This window comes from Heterodontus francisci, chromosome 12 (genome assembly GCF_036365525.1).
Source record: "Heterodontus francisci isolate sHetFra1 chromosome 12, sHetFra1.hap1, whole genome shotgun sequence".
Taxonomy (NCBI): Eukaryota; Metazoa; Chordata; class Chondrichthyes; order Heterodontiformes; family Heterodontidae; genus Heterodontus; species Heterodontus francisci.
The window spans coordinates 69,266,649-69,287,626 of NC_090382.1; the positions used below are offsets into that span (position 1 = coordinate 69,266,649).

General features: G+C 41.3%; 1 protein-coding gene across 5 annotated transcripts in view; it reads right to left on the reverse strand.

Moving 5' to 3' along the window:
- The window catches only part of LOC137375906 (CCR4-NOT transcription complex subunit 6), an 86,997-nt gene that overhangs the window by 54,600 nt on the left and 11,419 nt on the right, over positions 1-20,978 (reverse strand). For all 5 annotated transcript variants that reach the window (XM_068043573.1, XM_068043569.1, XM_068043574.1 and 2 more), the window contains exons 2-3: positions 17,259-17,380; positions 14,051-14,237 (exon numbers count right to left, since the gene is read on the reverse strand). In XM_068043573.1, the coding sequence (XP_067899674.1) occupies positions 14,051-14,237; positions 17,259-17,370 (299 nt within the window). In that variant the 5' untranslated portion in view covers positions 17,371-17,380. The remainder of the gene's footprint in view (positions 1-14,050; positions 14,238-17,258; positions 17,381-20,978) is intronic.

The following is a 20,978-nucleotide window of genomic DNA, read 5'->3' on the forward strand; positions in this document are numbered from 1 at the left end:
GTGACCTTGTTCATGAGTCATTGAAAGCTAACATGCAGGTACAGCAAGCAATTAAGGCAGCAAATGGTATGTTGGCCTTCATTACAAGAGGATTTGAGTATAGGAGTTAAGATGTCTTGCTGCAATCATATAGAGCCTTGGTGAGGCCGCACCTGGAGTACTGTGTGCAGTTTTGGTCTCCTTACCGAGGGAAGGATATACTTGCCATAGAGGGAGTACAGCGAAGGTTCATCAAACTAATTCCCGGATAGAGGGATTGTCCTATGAGGAAAGATTAAATAGACTGGGTCTTTATTCTCTGGAGTTTAGAAGAATGAGAGGTGATCTCATTCAAACATACCAAATTTTTTTTTTTTTTTTTACAGGGCTCAACGGGGTTGATACAGGATGTTAAGAGAAATTTCCAAACCTGTTTGTGAAGAAGACACAGACTAGTATGCATTGGTGGAGACTGTTTATTGCTTGCCTCAGAGGTTACTTCGCCACTCCACCCAGTCATTGCTAGCTGGTGGTTCTTTATATGTACATCTGAGTACAATTAACTAATCAACACCAAACACCTGTTCACCCTATTAACTTCAAATACTAGGTATTTAACATCTATTAACATAAATTATTAGACAACAACACAAGGATGTTTTCCCTGGCTGGGGAGTCCAAAACCAGGGAACATCATCTCAGAATAAGGGGTAGGCCATTTAGGACTGAGATGAGGAGGAAATTTGTAACTCAGACGGTGGTGAATCTTGGGTATTCTCTGCCCCCAGAGGGCTGTGGAGGCTCAGTCATTGAGTATGCTCAAGACTGAGATCGATAGATTTCTACATATTAAAAACATCGAGGGTTACGGGGATAATGCAAGAAAATGGTATTGAAATATATCAGCCATGAGCTCATTGAATGGCAGAGTGGGCTCAAAGGGCTGAATGGCCTACTCGTGCTCCTATTTCTTATGTTAAGTTCTTAAAACTATTAGACCTAAAGGCTGACAAGTCCCCAGAACCAGATGGCCTGCATCCTAAGATCTTAAAAGAAGTGTCTGCAGAGATAGGAGAGGCATTGGTTATAATTTTCTAAAATTCCCTAGATTTGGAAGGGTTCCAGTGGATTGGAAAATAGCAAATGTAACACCTTTATTCAAGAGAGGGAGACAGAAAGCAGGAAACTATAGGCTAGTTAGCCTAACATCTGTCAGAGGGAAAATGCTAGAATCTATTAAGGATGTTATAGCAGGTGTCATGGCCAAGGCGAGAGGAGTGAATTGTCTTTCTCTAGTTCCACTTCTCCACAAGTCACAACATATATTTAAACGTTTAACCGGTTATCGATACGGCCAATTATATGCTCCATTTTTATTTCAGAATGAAATCCACCAATCAGGTTTTTTAATAAACAAAATTATTTACTTATTATAAAACCTATCCAGTAAAAGATGCAAAGCATTAACACAGTTTGAAATATGAAAGTTCCCTTTTAAAATTAGCCACACACAGGTTAAAGAAAAAAATAAAGACGTTTTCTCTGCAGAGATCTTCTTACAAAAAACGACAAACATTTTTGGCCAAATACTTGGTAATTCTTGAAGGAAAAGGAGAAGATATGGAATGATATCAGTTGTCCCTTTGTTCTGGCATCCCAAATACGCGCAGACAGCTGTCACTTGGATCTTTCTGGAGCAGTTCTTTACAAGCGTCGTCAAGAAGTAATCTGGCAGGCTTTCCAGGAGAAATGTGGTATCACATTCTCTATTTCTCACACTGGATTATTAGGGATTCTCAAAGAGATGGAAAAGGACGAGCTGATGGCTGCTCCCTTAGCAGGCTTACCTCCAACTGACTCAAAACAGTCCAAAACGAAACCAACTCTTCATCACCATAAATCTTGACATGCCACTTCTCTGTAAACAACTCCCTCTAGTCACCAAGGCTTCTGTTTACTTAGCTTAAGACATGTGACATCCAGTAAATGTTTTTAAACAGAAAGCTCAAGTCCTTCCCGTGACCTTTTAAAAAAAAAACCAAGCATCTATGGAATCACTTCAGTCCTCCAAACGTATGCATCTCTACAATCTTCAACTATGAGTCCTCAAAAAATATTTAAAAATGGAAGCACTTTCGTAACACCTCCATCCTTGGAGGAATGAAACACAATTTTTAAATGCGTTTCATTACAAAGTGCGGGGAAAAAGATGAAAAATATTAAAACACATTTGCACGCACATTCACATTTACTCTACCTGTAACTAATACAGTTCTGCTTTGTCCCATCTTTGTACTCATAACACAAAGAAAAGTTAAATTATAGACAAAGCATCAGCAATTACACTGTTTTTCCCCACAATGTGGCTAATCTTTAAGTGATGGGGCTGCAATAGTAAATAAACTCCATTAAAATAGTCTGGCACTCTGGGTTTTGAATTTTTCCACAAAGGCTAGGGGGGACCATGATCAGTATATACCAGTGTCTCTCTGTAGTCGGGGCAAACACAGACTTCAAAATGTTTAAGAGCTAGTAGTAAGTCCAGAGTTTTTGTTTCCACTGTTGAGTATCTCTTTTGATGTCGATTTAGCTTCCTGGAGAAGTATCCCATTAACCTTTCTATGCCTCTATGATTCAACATCTTGTAACAGGACTGCACCAACCCTTAGGTCACTCGCATCAATTGAAGGGCTTAGTGAAATTTGGGGCAGCCAACACTGGTTCATTGATCAAAATGGCTTTCAGCCTCTCAAAAGATGCTTGGCACTGTCCTGACCACACTACCATGGCTTTCTTTTTTTGTAGCAAATCCGTCAGTGGAACAGCTACAGTACTAAAATATGGTACAAACTTGCAGTAGAAACCACACATTCCCAAAAACCTCATGATTTCCCGTTTAGTCTTAGGGGCAGGGAATTCCATCAATGCTTGTACTTTTGCTGTTCTTGGCAACACTTGTCCTTACCCTACTAAATGCCCTAGGTAGGTTACCCACGCTTTTGCAAATTCACTTTTGGTAAGGTTTATCACCAAATCAGCCGACCGTAATTTTCTAAGAAGAGATTCAAGTTGTTCCAAGTGCCCTTTCAAGTGTCATCGTACACAAGCACATCATCAAGATAAACCATACAGGTTACCACTTGGTTCATTAGTCTCTGAAAAGTTGCTGGGGCATTTTTTGGCCCGAACGGCTTCACGCAGCATTGGAAAAGTCTGTCTGGTGAGACAAAGGCCAATATAGCTTTAGCTCGGGGTATTAAAGGAACCTGCCAGTATCCTTTTAACAAACCAAACTTGCTAAAAAACATTGCACTGCCAATCACCTTAATACAGTCCTCCAAGTGAGGAATTGGGTAGGTCTCTGCCTTTGTTACTGCATTAACCTTTCTGTAGTCTATGCAACATCTAGTTGAACCGTCAGGCTTAGGCTCGAACAGTACTGGGGAACTCCAGCTGCTTTGATTAGGTTCAATTAGGTGGTTTTCCAACATGTATTGGATTTTCATTTTCACCTAGTCCTGTTTCTCTGGACTTAAGCAATAGGATGCTGTTTTATAGGAGAGGATTCTTGTACATCCACATCATGTATAGCTAAGGTTGTTCATCCTGGTTTATCCCTAGAAACTCCTTTAAATGCTGTGGGTAGCCTTGCTAGGTCTTCTCGTTGTTCTGCTTCTAAATATGAAAGCACAATGTCTAATCATCCTAACAATTCAGTAGTAGCTAACCGGATAATAGGAGGTTCAATTTGAAAATTGTCTCGGCCTCCTTCTATATCATCCTCACAATCCCTTTCATCCTTCACTGTCCCTACTACCGGACCTACCTGTGCTTGCTTAACCTCCACCCGATGGTGATATTGTTTCAACATATTGATGTGACACAGCCGATTCTTTTTCCGGCAATCTGGGGTATCAATTGAATAATTTACTTTACCAATCCTTTTGACTACTCTAAATGGGCCACTGAACTGTGCTTTCAGTGGTTCATTCTGTAAAGGCAGTAATACTAACACTTCATCCCCTGGTTGAAATGTTTGGGTCTTAGCATGCTTGTCTGCCCATTCCTTAATGTTTGTTTAGGAAGTTTTAAGGTATTCCTGAGCCATTTTGCAGGCTCTCGTGAGCTGCTCCCGGAACACGGTTACATAATCTAACATGGAAGATTCATCCCTCTGTTCTAAAAACATTTCTTTAATTACTTTAAGAGGACCACTTACCTCATGTCCATAAACTAATTCGAAAGAACTAAAACCAGTAGACTCATTAGGTAAATCCCTAGTGGAAAATAAAAGAAATTCCAACCCTTTAACCCAATCATGGGGATATTGATGACAGTATGCCCTGATCATAGTTTTGAGGGTCTGATGGCACCACTCTAAAGCCCCTTGTATCTGTGGGTGGAATGCTGAGGATTTCAACTGTGACATACCCAGATTACTCAACTTCCAGGAAAGCTTTAGATGTAAAATTGGAATCTTGATCCGACTGGATGTCAACTGGTAATCAATATCGAGTGAAAAACTGGGTTAACTTTTCTACCACTACCTGAACAGAAATTGTTCAAGGGACTAGCCTCTGGGAACCAAGAAGTCATATCCATAATAGTGAGTATATATTGATGTCCTGCTTTTGTTTTCGGTAAAGGTCCCACACAGTCTACCAATACCCTACTAAATGGTTGCTCAAAAACTGGTATGGGAATTAGAGGTTTTCCCAGAGTCTGGCACGTACAGCACATTTTGCAAAACTACACCTTGTCCTTGTAAAGACCTGGCCAGTAAAAATGTTGACTTATACGTGATTGGGTCTTCCCGATCCCCACGTGTCCTGTCATAGGAATTTCATGGGCTATCCTTAATATTGCCCAGCGATATTTGAGTGGTACCACTATCTGGCGAATTACCGTCCGTTCCTCATCCACAAGTCTGTGAGATTCTGACAATCCCTCCTCATCAGAATCCCATTTTTAATATAATCCCCTTACGGAACTCCTCTGCTTCAGCTTCCATTACAGCCTACTGTGCCACTTTACTTAACTCTGGATCGGCTTGCTGAGCCTTGATCAGAGAACATTTCCTTTGGAATATCCAAATTCCCAAAGACATTTTCAGATATCTGGCTGTCTGTGCTGCCAATATGACCTCCGACAATGGAACTTGTTTATCCATTGCTCGGGTTACTATACATGAAGGAAAAATTCCTGGAACCTTTTCCTGCAACTGCTCTGTCTCTTTAACTTCACTTGGTCTTTCCATGAACATAGAACATTACAGAGCAGTACAGGCCCTTCGGCCCTCGATGTTGCGCCGACCTGTGAAACCATCTGACCTACACTATTCCATTTTCATTCATATGTCTATCCAATGACCACTTAAATGCCCTTAAAGTTGGCGAGTCCACTACTGTTGCAGGCAGGGCGTTCCACGCCCCTACTACTCTCTGAGTAAAGAAACTACCTCTAACATCTGTCCTATATCTATCACCCCTCAACTTAAAGCTATGTCCCCTCGTGTTTGCCATCACCATCCGAGGAAAAAGACTCTCACTATCCACCCTATCTAACCCTCTGATTATCTTATATGTCTCTATTAAGTCACCTCTCCTCCTCCTTCTCTCTAACGAAAACAACCTCAAGTCCCTCAGCCTTTCCTCGTAAGACCTTCCCTCCATACCAGGCAACATCCTAGTAAATCTCCTCTGCACCCTTTCCAAAGCTTCCACATCCTTCCCATAATGCGGTGACCAGAACTGCACGCAATACTCCAGGTGCGGCCACACCAGAGTTTTGTACAGCTGCAGCATGACCTCGTGGCTCCGAAACTCGATCCCCCTACTAATAAAAGCTAACACACCATATGCCTTCTGAACAGCCCTATTAACCTGGGTGGCAACTTTCAGGGATTTATGTACCTGGACACCAAGATCTCTCTGCTCATCGACACTACCACTACTGGAGAAGCTACTACCTTCGCTCCAGTCAAATCATTCCCCAGGAGGTCAACTCTGTCTACAGGCAAACTATGGACAACTCCTACGGTTATCGTTCCAGACATTAGGTCACGCTGCAGGTCTACCCAATACAAAGGTACGGGTATACACTCCCCGCCAATACCACTCTCTAAAACCTAGGCATTCAATGCACTCTCTGGTGGAAAAGTTATGCCTTTCCCCAGCAAAAAAAAAAGTTTGGGTGGCTCCTGTATCCCCAAGTACAACTATAGGTTTTCCTGCCTCACTTGAGGGATAAGGAGTTACTTTTCCTTTTGACAGAATTCCCTCTAACGCTCAGGTATCTTACGTCCCCTGCACTCACAGCGGTTTTTGTATTTGGCCTTACAGCTGCAGTCAGAGCTACAGCCTGATCTGTCATACTCTCAGCAGGGCCCTTTCTCTGCATTGGCCTTGTGTACCCCGATAAGTCCCATGGGTTTACCCCAGAACTTCCAGCATTCTGCACAAAGGTGGCCCACCTTGGGGCAATGGAAACACTTTGGCTTTTGGACCTTGCTTCCACCCTCAGCACCTTCCTTTCTGGCCTGAGACGACGACCCCGGGGCGTTCCTATCTGTCCCTTCTTGTCATCGGCTACTAGCTTTCCTTTCACCCTCCCACCTTCCATCCTTCTCAGGTTTGTGCAGGTGACGGACAAAGGATTTGGGCTTTTAAACAAGCTTGTAATCATCAGCAATCTCAGCTGCCTGTCTGGCTGTTGAAACCTTCTGGGTCTCTACATGGGTTTTTAATAATGGAGGGAGTGAATTTCTAAATTCTTCCAAGAGTATTATTTCCCCAAGGATCTCATACATGGCCTCTACCTTTAATGATCACATCCAACGATCAAAATTAATTTTCTTCACCCTCTCAAATTCTATACAAGTCTGCCCAGGCTGTTTCCAGAGGTTCCGAAATTTCTGCCTGTAAGCTTGTTTTCCAAAGAAATGAAAAATGCCTCTACGTCCCTTTCCTCAAACTTCAGGAGGGCTTGCATAAATTTAAACAGCTCTCCACTGGGTCCTGGGCTGGAGTCAGCTCTTTCCTCACCAGAATTTTCATTGGAGTCATGGCCAAGTTTTGTTTCATTCCAGTTTTTTAAATTCAAATTCCCTTTCTAGCTCCTGCCTCTCTTCTCTTTCCCTTTGAAATGCTCTCTCTTTTGCCCTTTCCTTTCTTTCAAGTTCAAGTTTCTTCATTGCCAATTCTCTTTCCTGTTCAAGCTGCTTCATCTGCAACTGAAGTCTAGCTAATTCAGCTAAATCAATCATCGGGATTGTGCTTTCCTTCTTCCAATTTCAAATACTGTGCTATTACTTCAATTATGTCTGCTTTGAGCCCCTGGTTTTAAATCGAATGCCAACTTTTCTGTCAATTTCTTTAGCCTACCCTTGTTTAAGTTTTTCAAATCACTCAGGGATAAATCCTCCCTCCCCAGAAAGGTCATATTAACTGACACAGCCATTCCGGTAGTCTGAACTTTACTCGAATGCACAAGAAACCTGGTGTTTTACTTTTCCCCTTTTCAATTATTATTACCCCACTTACAATTGCATGTTGTCAGCTTTGGATTATCCCACACAGAACCCCCAATTATATGTTACTACCGAGACGGAAGAGTGCACTGTCTTTTTCTAGTTCCACTTCTCCACAAGTCACAACACATCTTTAAGTGTTTACTCAGATACCGATACAGCCAATTATATACTCTTATTATTTCAGAATAAAATCCACCAGTTTTCTTTAATAAACATTATTAATTTATTGTAAAAAAGGCATATCTAGTAAAGATGCAAAGCATTAACAGTTTGAAGTATAAACGTTCCCTTTTAAAATTAGCCATACACACACAGGTTAAAGAAAAAATAAAGAAGTTTTCTCTGCAAAGATCTTCTTACAAAAAAAAGGACAAAAAAAATACTTTGGCCAAATACTTGGTAATTCTTGAAGGAAAAGGAGAAGATATGGAATGATATCAGTTGTCCCTTTATTCTAGCATCCAATATAGGCGTAGACAGCTGTCACTGGGACCTATCTGCAGCAGTTCTTTGCAGGCAGTGTCAAGTCATCTGGGAGGCTTTCCAGGAGAAGTGCGGCATCAGTTTCTCGATTTCCCACACTGGATTATTAGGGATTCTCAAAGGGATGGAAAAGGATGAACTGATGGCTGCTCTCTTAGCAGGCTTACCTCCAACTGACTCAAAACAGTCTAAAACAAAACCAACTCTTGACCACCATAAATCTTGACATGCCACTTCTCCGTAAACAACTCCCTCTAGTCACCAAGGCTTCTGTTTATTTAGCTTAAGACATGTGACATCCAGTAAATGTTTTTAAAACAGAAAGCTCAAGTCCTTCTAGTGACCTTTTAAAAAAAAACAAGCATCTATGGCATCACTTCAGTCCTCCAAATGCATGCATCTCTACAATCTTTAACAATAAGCTCTAAAAAAAAAAATGTTAAAAATGGAAGCACTTTCATAACACAGGATACTTAGAAAATCATAATGGCATCAGACAAAGTCAACACAGTTCTGTAAAAGGGAAATTGTGTTTAACTAATTTATTAGAGTTCTTTGAGGAACTAACAAGGAATGTAAATAAAGTGGAACCTGTAGACATGGTGTACTTGGATTTCCAAACAGCATTTGGTAAGGTGTTACATCAAAGGTGACTACACAAAATAAGAGCACATGGTGTAGGGGGCAACATACTAGCATGGATAAAGGACTGGTTAGCTACAGTAGGGATAAATGGGTCTTTATCCAGTTGGCAAGCTGTACCAGTGGAGTGCCCCAGGGATCAGTGCTGTGGTCTCAACTATTTACAACCTACATCAATGACTTGGATGAAGGGACTGAATGTATGGTAGCTAAATTTGCCGATAACGCCAAGATCGGAAGGAAAGTAAGTTGTCAAGCAGTGGTAAATAATCTACAAAGGAATATATATATATGTTAAGTGAGTGGGCAAACATTTGGCAGATAGAGTATAATGCGGGAAAATGTGAGGTTGTCCACTTTGGCACCAAGAATAGAAAAGCAGTATACCATTTATATTTAGAGTGATTGCAGAACTCGGTGGTACCGAGGGATCTGGGTGTCTTGGTACATGAATCACAAAAGGTTAGTATGCAGGCTCAGCAACTGATTAGGAAGGCAAATGGAATGTTGCTGTTTATCGTAAGGGGAAAAAAAAAATGTATGAAAGTAGGAACGCTTTACTGCAGCTGTACAGGGCCTTGGTAAGACCACATCTGGAGTACTGTGTGCAATTTTGGTCTCCTTATTTGAAAAAGGATAGAATTGCATTATAAACAGTTCAGAGAAGGTTCACTCGACTCATTTCAGGGATAAAGGGCTTATCTTATGAAGGAAGATTGAGTCTATACCTGTTGGGAGTTTAGAATAAAAGGTGATCTTACTGAAGCATACAAGATCCTGAGGGGACTTGATAGGGTGGATGTTTCCTCTTGTGGGGGAGACTAGTACTCGGGAACACAGTCTCCCTTTAAAAGACAGAGAAAAGGAGAAATTTTTTCTCTGAGTGTTGTTAGTCTGTGGAATTCTCTTGTCCAGAAAGCATGTGCAGGCTAGCTCATTGAATTTAGATAGATTGTTGATAGACAAAGGAATCAAGGGTTATGGGAAGTAGACAGGAAAACGAAGTTGAGACCACAACCAGATCAGCCATGATCTTATGAATGGCGGAGTAGGCTCGAAGGGCCGAATGACCTACTCCTGCTCCTAAATCCTATTTAACTGCATATGATGAAAGTAGTCTATTTGTATGTGCAGACTGAACAATGAATGCAGTTTGAACTAGAGAGGATTTCCCTATACAGAAAAGGAAAATCAAAAGTTTGAACTGGTTGTTAATTTTTTTTTAAAAAACAGATCGATATACTTCATTTCCTTTCTCGAGCAGAATTTCCAAAACAGAGCTGCAATTTTCAAAGACGGCTTTATTTTATCTCCATCTCAGTGACATATAATTAAATCTCATAACTATGTAGGTGCTGTGAAATGCATTGTTTTGTCACCTCCAGAAATACAGAAGTGGTTATGAGTACTAAAATAGCTGCAAGTTAAACTTTAATGACGACTTTCTTTAAAGATAAAAATGTCAAATTTGTATGGCGAGAGATATCGCACACCGAAACGTGTGACATGTACATTTTTGTGATTTGAAATTTAATGCAATACTCAATTCCATTTCTTAACAATTGGATCCTTCAAACAGTTCACTGTTTCAAACATCAATCCTCCCACCAAAGAAAAAACAAATGGAAAATTAATGTTTGAACCTGGTCTAAAACCTACAGTAAGTTGCAGCAATATAAAAGTCAAAACACATACTGCAAACTGCTGTAGGAATATTCAACAAGTAATTAAAAAGATACTTTAGTTTGCATATGACACAAGAACTGTACAATTCTAGAACCGAAGTATCTGAATTTTAGTCAGTGCCACACCAGGCCACAGAAAAATCAGATACAGCTTTAGGCATTTTAATGCTTTCATCGGCAGAACTATAGCCAAACAACACACAAATCCCTTTTCTAATAGAGGCAAAAGGCCTCTATTGTATCTAGAAATTGGCACTCAATGTATATTAAAAAATTCTTGCATGTATATCGCACCTTTCACAACCTCAGGACGTCCCAAAGTGCTTTACAGCCAATTAAATACTTGACGGTTAGTCGTTGCTGTAGGAAACGCAGCAGCCAATTTGTGCACATGCTCCCACAAACAACTATGTGATATTAACCAGCTAATCTGAGTTTGTAACGTTGCTCGAGGGATAAATATTGACCAGGACACCAGGGATAACTGGTCTTCTTCGAAATAGAACCGTGGGATCTTTTGCATGCATCTGTTATGGCAGTAGGGGCCTCATTTTAACATCTTATTCAAAAGATTGCACCTTTGACAATGCAGCACTCTTTCAGCAGTGCACTCAAGTATTAACTTTGGTGTCTGTGCCCGAGTCCTGCAGTAGGACTTAAGCCCATAATCTTCCTAGTCAGGGGAGAGTATCCTGTCTCCCAACCTTCAGATTTCTTGGAATTCTTTTCCGCTTACAAATTCCAAATCTCAAAACATTGGTTTTAAACTTGGAGGTTACAGAACAGATTCGGTGGATATATAAACAATATGCAAACAAAAAATTACAGAAAACTTATCATATCCAGTAAACTAGCACAACATATGCATTAGTTATTCAACTATAACACAAACTTACTTACACCTGAGCCTTAACTGACAACATAATTTTATTCCTCTACAGTGGATCTGCACAATTCATGACATGTGTATCATATTAACTCTGACACTACGAGCTGCTCCAGGAGTCATGAGCCCCTCGTCATGGAGTTCAAGATTTTTTTTTAACTTCCAAGTGTGTGCTTTCAAAAATAATTCTGCATTACCTCACCACATCCTGACTGATGTCAACACGGTGAACATTTCTATGCAGTCTACTTACTAAGATCAGCAGGTGCCACAATCTCAGACAAAACTGACAGCCTCATCAGTCAAATGAACCTGGGAAGCCATTCTTTTCATCAACTGGAATCCCAAACAGAAATCTGAATTATTTATGCAAAATCATAGAATCATAATGCACAGGAGGCCATTCGGCCCATCCTGGTTGTGCTGACTCTTTGAAAGAGCTATACAATTAGTCCTACAGCCCGGCTCATTCCCCAAGGACGAGTAATTTTTTTCCATTCCAGTATATAGCCAATTGCCTTTTGAAAGTTCCAACAGAAACTGCTCCCAGGTCATATGAATAAATAACATTTCCTCATGTTGTCTCTGGTTCTTTTGCCAATCACTTTAAACCAGTGTCCTCTGGTTACTGACCATTCTACCACTGGAAGCAGTTTCCCATTTATTAAAACCATTCATGATTTTCAACACCAGCATCAAATTTCCCCTTAACCTTCTCTAATCGAAGGAGAACAACCCCAGCTTCTCTACTCACTCCACATAGCTAAAGTCCTTCATCTCTGGTACCATTCCAGTAAATCTCTTCTGTGTCCACTCTGAGGCCTCAACGTCTATCCTGAAATGCGACACCTAGATTTGACCACAATACTCCAGCTGATGCCAAACCAGTGTTTTATAAATGTAGGCATAACTTCACTACTTTTGCACTCTGCCTCTATTAATAGAGCCAAGGATCCTTTTTCAAAAAACAAAAGCAACCTTCTCAACTTGTCCTGACACCTTCAAAAGATCTGTGTACATTCTGATGAAAGGTCGCAGACTTGAAACATTGGCCGGGATTTTTCCTTCGGCGGACTGGAGACATCCACTGACCGAAAAGCTGGTGGCAAACCCGCCTCTGCCTGGTTTGGGGATCTGATCTGCATTTTGTGGTTCCCTGGTCTTTAACTGGTCTGAGGCGGGACTTCCACCCCCTTGAGGCAGGAAGTCCTGCCTAATGGAGCTGCTGGCCAATCAGCGGGCAGCTTAGTCCCAGGAGCGCCACCCAGAGCAGTGGCCACTGCTGGGACTGTAACCCAGTCACCACAAAGATGATGTCAGGGAGCCCGGAAGGAAGCTAAAAAGCTAAGTTTTTGGGGCCTTGCCAGGAGTGATCGGTCGGACACCAGCAAGGCAAGGGTGGTAGAATGGGGGGGGGGGGAATCCCGCCTGCTTTTCTCAGGCAGCTTCTCTTGCGCCTGGGCCGCCCGACCAGCCATGGGTAAAATCGCTGTGGCGGCGGGCAGAGGCCCTTAAGTGACCAATTAAGGGCCTTGATCGGCCTGGGGCAGGCAGGCCGGTTTTCGCCACCGCCCTGCATAAAGTGGTGGTGGAGGCGGGAGTGGGTCAGGAAGGGATCCCCCCCCCCCCCCCCCCCCCCACCGAGCCTCCTGCTCCATTTTACAACCCCCCCCCCCCCCCCCCCCCCACCACCTTCCCGCTCTTTTGGGGGGGATGGGAATAATAAAATTCCGGCCATTAACTCTGCTTCTCTCTCCACAGATGCTGGCTGACCTGCTGAATACTTCCAGCACTTTGCTTTTTTTTCAGATTTCTAGCATCTGCGTATTTTGCTTTTATTATATTGTGCATATACACCCCCAGCTTTCTCTAATTTCCCACTCCCATTGTACCAATTTGATTATATTGCCTCTCATTTTCCTACCAAAATGCATCACTTCAGACTTATGTGCCATTTGTTTCTCCATTATTCCACTCGTTTGTCTATGACTGACCACTGCAGGACACCACTGTATACTTCTCTCCAGTGTGGGAGGAATAAAAAACTTTTCATCACCAATGTTCCCTTCAATTTTAATTCATTGTGCACTGCCTGTTTGTTGCACTGTGCAGACCTTTTAAGATTGCTGTGCAGCTATGCTTGCACACGTTAAAGGGAATGTTGGTTGTGTGCAGCCTGTTTGTTTCACTGCGTGGCTCAGAGGCAAGATTGTTCACTGCTACCCCCTTTTTCTGTCACTTCACCAAAATATGGGAAGACTTTGAATAAAAAGATTTTCCTTTGTTTTTATGAATGTGGGCAAAACAGACTTTAAAAAAAAAATCCTACAATGAAAGCTCTGAAAATGTTACTTCTTATCCACAAGATTTTATTTTATTAACTTTCTTTGCAAATGCCTTCGCACTTCACCATCCTTACTAAGGCTGAAATCCACATCTTCAAAACAGTTTCCAATTAGCTGAAAGTGGATTCCAAAGGCATGTTTTCAACCAATCAGTTGCCAGAACATTGTAGTTTAACCTACTACATTACAGGAGTGACCAGGTCAAAATTTTTACATTTTTCAAAAAAGCAGCTTCAGTGTTCAAAATAAATTACTGATGGGCCAATGAGCTGATTAGCAAAACAAATTATCTTGTCTGCAGTGCTCCAAGATGGGCAAGAATAGTCTCAAAGTAAATTAATGGGAGTGCTGAAATTAAAAATACAGCACTGTAAAATAATTCAGATTTTAAGAATTTTGATATTCCCATAGCGTTATTATATTACAAACAGCTTAGATGCATACAATCTTTGAAATATACTGAATCGCAAAACAATTTTCTTCGGTTGAAAAAATGTACCTGAGTGATACCATGTTTCCAAGCTCTGATGGTAAACTCCGTATCTTGTTGCACGATAGGTCCAAATAAACCAGATTATGCAATTTGGCAATGTCAGGAGGAATACGTGAAAGTGAGTTGTCACCAAGATGCAATGCAGTCAAGTGCGTCAGTGACCACAATGATGAACTCAAACTTTTAACTCTCCCTACAAAGTAGATAAATGAACAAAATAAGTTACGACAATTTCTCTCCATTTTGGGCTTCAATCTCCCTCAGATAAATGAAATGTGATAAATTGAATTAAAATATATAAATTTACATTCTTAATTTTGCTGCCATTTAATATATTTCCACAGTATGCATTAGTACTCAGATACACAAGGCCAACTTCTACACAATTTAAATATGGATAAAATAGACGTAACACAAGAAAGTGCCTGAAAGTGCCAAAAAGTTCATCTGTAAAGCAATTAGGCAGCTCCACACTTACTTGGCTTAGCTAACATTTGATAAACTACAGATCAGGAAGATGGAGCAGTCAGAAACTTTAAACTTCAACCACAACTTGCATTTATATCGAGTCTTGTAGTGGATAGTAAAACATCCCAAACCATCCGCAATGATGGAAGGTGTCATTGACCGTGCTATCAAGCGGCACTTATTCAGCAATAACCTGCTCACCAAAGCTCAGCCTGGGTTCCACCAGGGGCACTCGGCTCCAGACCTCACTAAAGCCTTGGTCCAAACATGAACAAAAGAGCTCAATTGAAGAGGGGAGGAGAGAGGGACTGCCTTGACAGAAAGCCAGCATTTGACTGGGTGTGGCATCAAGAAGCCCTGGCAAAACTGATGTCAATGGCAATCAGGGAGAAAGGAAGATGATTGTGGTTGTTGGGGGCCAATCATCTCAGCCCCAGGGCACTACTGCAGGAGTTCCTCAGGTTAATGTCCTAGGCCCAGCCATCTTCAGCTGATTCAATGATCTTCCGTCCATCATAAGGTCAGAAGTGGGGATGTTTGCTGATGGTTGCAGTGTTCAGTACCATTCGTGACTTCTGAGATACTGAAGCATTCTGTACCTGCATGCAGCAGGAACTGGACAACATTCAGGTTTGGGCTGATATGTGGCAAGTAACATACATGCCACATAAGTGCCAGGCAACGACCATCTTCAACAAGAGAGAATCCAACCTCCTTGGGATTACCATTGACCAGAAACTGGCCTGAGGAACTCCTGCAGTAGTGCCAACACAACCACTAGGTGGCACTGTACCAGCACATGTGCAAACGCAGCCTCATTGACTGAAATGTCACTGTCTGTGACGTTTTTTTAGTTTTATGTTTTAGTTTTAAAGATACAGCACTGAAACAGGCCCTTCGGCCCACCGAGTCTGTGCCGACCATCAACCACCCATTTATATTAATCCTACACTAATTCCATATTCCTACCACATCCCCACCTGTCCCTATATTTCCCTACCACCTACCTATACTAGGGGCAATTTATAATGGCCAATTTACCTATCAACCTGCAAGTCTTTTGGTCATGTGGGAGGAAACCGGAGCACCCGGAGGAAACCCACGCAGACACAGGGAGAACTTGCAAACTCCACACAGGCAGTACCCAGAATTGAACCCGGGTTGCTGGAGCTGTGAGGCTGCGGTGCTAACCACTGCGCCGTCTCAGGCAGCTGCCAGTAATAAAACATGGCACTGCTCAATTTGATACAAAAAAAAACTAATTGAACCCAAAAGCCCCTCATCCCTTAATGGCTGCGATCGCCACCTCCACCCCCCAACAGTAGCCCGCACCCTCCCACGATCGCTGCCTCAATCACCTCTTCCTTTCATTGCTCCCTCCCTGCCCGAAGAAGCGGCAGGGCGGGCTGGAGGGACGCAGCAGGAAGGGGGAGCGCGCAGGGTGTGAGCAGCGAGGGAAGGGCAGCGGGGGGGGAGTGACGAGGTGGGACGTGAGTGGCAAGCAGTCGGGAGCGGCGGGATGGAGCAGCGTGCAGACGGGTACGCAAGAGAGAAGTGGCAATTGTGGCAGCGATCGCGGCCATTAAGGGGTGCGGCAACACTCGGACGTCATCACGTCTAACATCATTACGTGGTGATGCTGCCACGCGCATGCAGATTCATCCTGGCAAGCTAGCAAACGTTTGGACGCACTGATGACGTTGGCGATGGCTCTGTGCATGCTTTGCATTGTTAGGAGACACTCGCATATAAACACTGTGGCTACAAGAGCAGATCAGAGGTAGGAATTCTGTGGAGAGTGCCCCCCCAAACCAATGCCATCCTGACTTGGAATTATAATGGCAGTTCCTTCACTGTTGCTGGGTCAAAAACCTGAAACTCCCTTCCTAGCAGCACTGTAGGTATACCTACACATGGACTGCAGCTGTTCAAGAAGGCAGCTCACCACCACCTTCTCAAGGGCAAGTAAGGATGGATAATAAATGTTGGCCTTGCCAGCTATGCACACATCCCATGAACGAATAAAAAAATCCCAAAGTACTTCAGTTGCATTGCCAAACCATATTTGTCACCAAGCCACAAAAAAGATATTAGGACAGGTGACCAAAAACATAAATCAAAGAAGTAGATTTTAAGGAGATTAAGAGAGAGAGAGAAAGGCAGAGAGTCTTAGGGAGAAAATTCCAGAGCTTGGAGCGGAGACAGCTGAAGGCACAGCCTCCAATGATGGGGCAATGGAAATCTGCAAATCCATTGTTTATAATTAGAACCGCTGGTTTATGGTCACAGGTCAGGTCAAATTAGCTTACATGGTATTTTTACTATGTTTTGCAGAGCGCGTTCTGCATGAAAGTACAAATCAAATGGTATTAGCCATAAGTGTAGCTGGTATTTGACAAGAGTAAAATTCTTTAGGGAATTTTAGGGTAGGGAAGTGAAGGACGATCAGAGGTTAAAGTTATCTGATGTTGGAACACAGTAGAAGGGGCATTACTCTACAGCTAGTTGTGCTGTACTGGAAATCAGTGACTAAAATTAGGTAAGCTCAAGTGAAACCTTTTGTGAACTCCAAATCATATTATTACAACACATCTCAGGTGAATAACTACACATAGCTCTCCAATGTAGTTAATGGTTTTGAAGCAATTTTTTTAAATTAAACTTTTAAATATGTAGGTGAAATGACAGATTCTTCATAAAACAGTGCTACCATTCTAAATATCTTGGTTCTATGCACAGTACTTACCACTGATCTCCAACTCTGCCCAGTACGATTTCTTCCCATTTGCTGCTTCTTCTGAAGACATAATTGTATACATTCTCCGTGGATCAGGTGGATCATATTTTTCCTTGGGCATTCCTGTTACACTGAAACCACAATACGAATTAAATTTACTAATATGTTCACATTTCCAGTTTCTAATTAAAATCAAATTTAATACTACATGGATATACTGCAAATTTCAAGAATTCTGCCCTCATAACTACTAGCAATTGAACATCAGGGTGACTAAAGCCATCATTTTTGGCCCCCATCACAAATTACACTCCTTCATTAGCCACACCACCTTCACCCCAGGCACTCACTGAGGTCGAACCAGACCATTCAAAACCTGGTGGCTTAGGTGCATCTGCAGTGCTGCTAGGGAGCTCCAGGATTTTGACCCAGCAATATTGTCTGCTTAACTCAGAACTAAGTTTCAAACCACACATCCTTCTTGCCAGAATTGGTTATTTAAACTTCAGCCCCTACACTGCTGAAATCTTAATTCATGCTTTTGCAATCTGAAGACTTAATTTCTTTAATGTCTGACACTCTGGCCCCATATCCTCCACCAACACCAAGTAATGCAAAATATATAAATATACATATATTAGGTCCTGCAGTCAGCCAATCTTATCCATCCCCCTCGTCCCCAAACCTCCACGCCATCCTCCCTGATGTACTTTAGCTCCCAGTCCCTCAACTAATTAAATTTTAAATCCTCATTTCCAAATTCCTCCATGACCCCAACCCAGCATTCATCTGCAGCTTTCTACAGCCTTCTCATCTTTCAAGGCACAGACTCTGTATATTCTTCAAAACATCACTGGTGGTGGAAATCTACTCTCCTTAAGTCCTGGTGCCTTTTTTCCCCCTACACATTTAAAAATCTGCTGAAATCTGCGGCACAGTGGTTAGCACCGCAGCCTCCCAGCTCCAGCGACCTGAGGTCAGTTCTGGGTACTGCCTGCGTGGAGTTTGCAAGTTCTCCCTGTGACCATGTGGGTTTCCGCCAGGTGCTCCGGTTTCCTCCCACAGCCAAAGACTTGCAGGTTGATAGGTAAATTGGTCATTGAAAATTGCCCCTAGTGTAGGTAAGTGGTAGGAGAATGGTGGGGATGCGGTAGGGAATATGGGATTAATGTAGGATTAGTATAAATGGGTGGTTGTTGGCCGGCACAGACTCGGTTGGCCAAAGGGGCTGTTTCAGTGCTGTATCTCTCTATGACTCCAAGTCTTCTTTTCAATCAAACATTGTCACCTTTCCTAGTCTCTTCACTCCATAGCATGGCTTCGGTCATTCCTTTATCTATTCAAACATTTTTATCCCCCATTCTAAAGTACCATTGCTCATTTTCTACATTAAAAGACAATGATGTGATGCAACAGAATTGTTAATTGAAGATTTCCGAAAACTAAAGTAAGGCAGACAGCAACAAAAGTGTGTCCTAATGCACTGCAAATGAATTTAAGTCTTAAAAAGATTTTTCATTAATTTACTTGAACCTATCCATTTATCTGTAAAGTTATTTCTTTACAGCTGGTTTAATCAAGTGTCAATGATTAAGTCACAGCTGTTCATAAACACTTAGCATATATATATTTATACCTTGTCAAAAAATACACTAGTTAGACCTTATTAGGATTTACAAGGAAGTTTCCTGAGGAATGAAGTTGAAGTACAATTTCATTGTTATCAATATAATAACTTTATTTTACATCTCATTCTCTAGCACTTTTGCAATTTCTATTTTAATTGCCTGCCCCACAAACAAAATTGAAATGTAGATCTTCATGAGGTTTCATGCAACAATTCTCCTCTCAAAATAAAAATTTGTGCCCAATGACAAGGCTAAAAATCAAATTACAATTTTAATAGTTTATTGGGGCTTTGAAATGCAATAGTTGCCAGTGGAACATATTTGCCAAATCAGCCTACATTTAACCAGTTTCTTTCCACTTCCCCTCAAATAATTCTAATAAATCACATTGGACAGCTTTTACACCCTCATCAAATGCAAACTGATTTTAGAGCTGTCTGACACATGACACTTAGCAGGATCCATTCATATTTCATACTATTTCAATTTATTTTGGGTTCATTCAGTAGGTAACACATTATGATGTCAAATGTTGAATGCAATGAATACTACCTTCAATTACCACGAGTTACCAAAATTGATCTACTAGTACTATATGTGGCATCAAAATGATGTAAAATGGAAAATGATCAAATGTAACAATTGCCAGCGAAGTGGTATGCCCCACATTCAGCATTTACTGCAGTATTACAAATATATTAAATGGTGCTTCTAACGTAGCTACGTTGCAAGGGCATATTTCTAATCTAATTAAAGGGAAATTAGAAACTGAAGTTAAGGACAGACAGTAGAGGATACTGAATTTATGAGGTCACCCTAGCTAACACAACCTTTTTCATGCATGTATCTTACCAAAATCCTAACCAACTTTATCAACTTGTGCAAATCACATCAAACCGAATTCAAGATTTTCACAATGTAATTTCAGGTAAATTCTGTACTAGATTTTATTTACGAGGTTTATTTTTAAAAATCAATGCATATTTCCTGGCAAACATCAATTCTTTGATTGTTAGGTTACTGAAATGCAGTTGTTAGGTAACTGGACTAGCAATCTAAAGAATACAAATTTAAACGCAGCAGTTTGAGAAATTGAGTTTTTTAAAAAAATTCTGGAGACAAAAATGCCAGTAAAAATAAGCATGAAGCTGCTGGATTGTGCTAAAAATCTAACTGGTTCCCTAAATTTAAGGTAGGAAATTTGCATTCCTTATCTCTAGTCCCATACCAATGTGTCTGACTCTTAACTGAAAGCCACTCAGTTCTATCAAACTGATATATAGAGGCTTAAGCCCTTCACCATCTTTTTAGAGCAACTAATGCCAGTGATTTCTCCATCCAGAGAATAAACTTTATTACTAACTTCCAAGTCTTTAAGCTGTTACGTGATTGCTTCTATTTCTTTTGTAAAATATGTATTAAGGACTTATATTTGAATTATGGACACTGTATCATCTGGAATCTTGAAGAGATGGCTGAACTTTGTGGGGTTTTTTTTTTTAAGTAGTTACAGAAGGTTTGAACTGTAGTTACTGGAAGGCAACCTAGCAGGGGTTGTTTTTGACTTGGAGAGATGTTTACAAAGAAGTGACAAGCCAAGATTTATTGTCGTCAGGAAGCTTGTTTCTGGAAAAAGTTTTAGTTTCAATTTGAACTGTTAAAAAGCCAGTTTGCTTATTGACCTGCCAAGAGAAGACAGCTCATTTCTTGCTCTCGAAAAGAAATCCTGCATCAGATGTGTGGGAACTAAAACCTTGTTGCTGCACTCCTGCTGTAAGACCTAATTTGGAGCTTCTGTAGTTGCATCTCTTAGAAAGCCTCCCCAAACTGATCTTCAACATCGCCTGGAAGGAAATGTTCTGGGAAGCTCCTAGTGATAGCTGTATATTTGCCTAACCAACACAAAGGACATCTTTCCATACCTTCTTTTCAACCAAAGTGTTTTTTTTATTCCTTCTATTTCTTTGTAACAAAAAAAATCCCTTTTTTTCCCCCCCGTTAACCGATTGTGGTGTGTGTGCACGCGTGTCTGAGTGAGAGGGGGGGCTAGGATAAATAAGGGGCTTTAATATTTCAATTTGTGCGTATGTTTTACTTCATT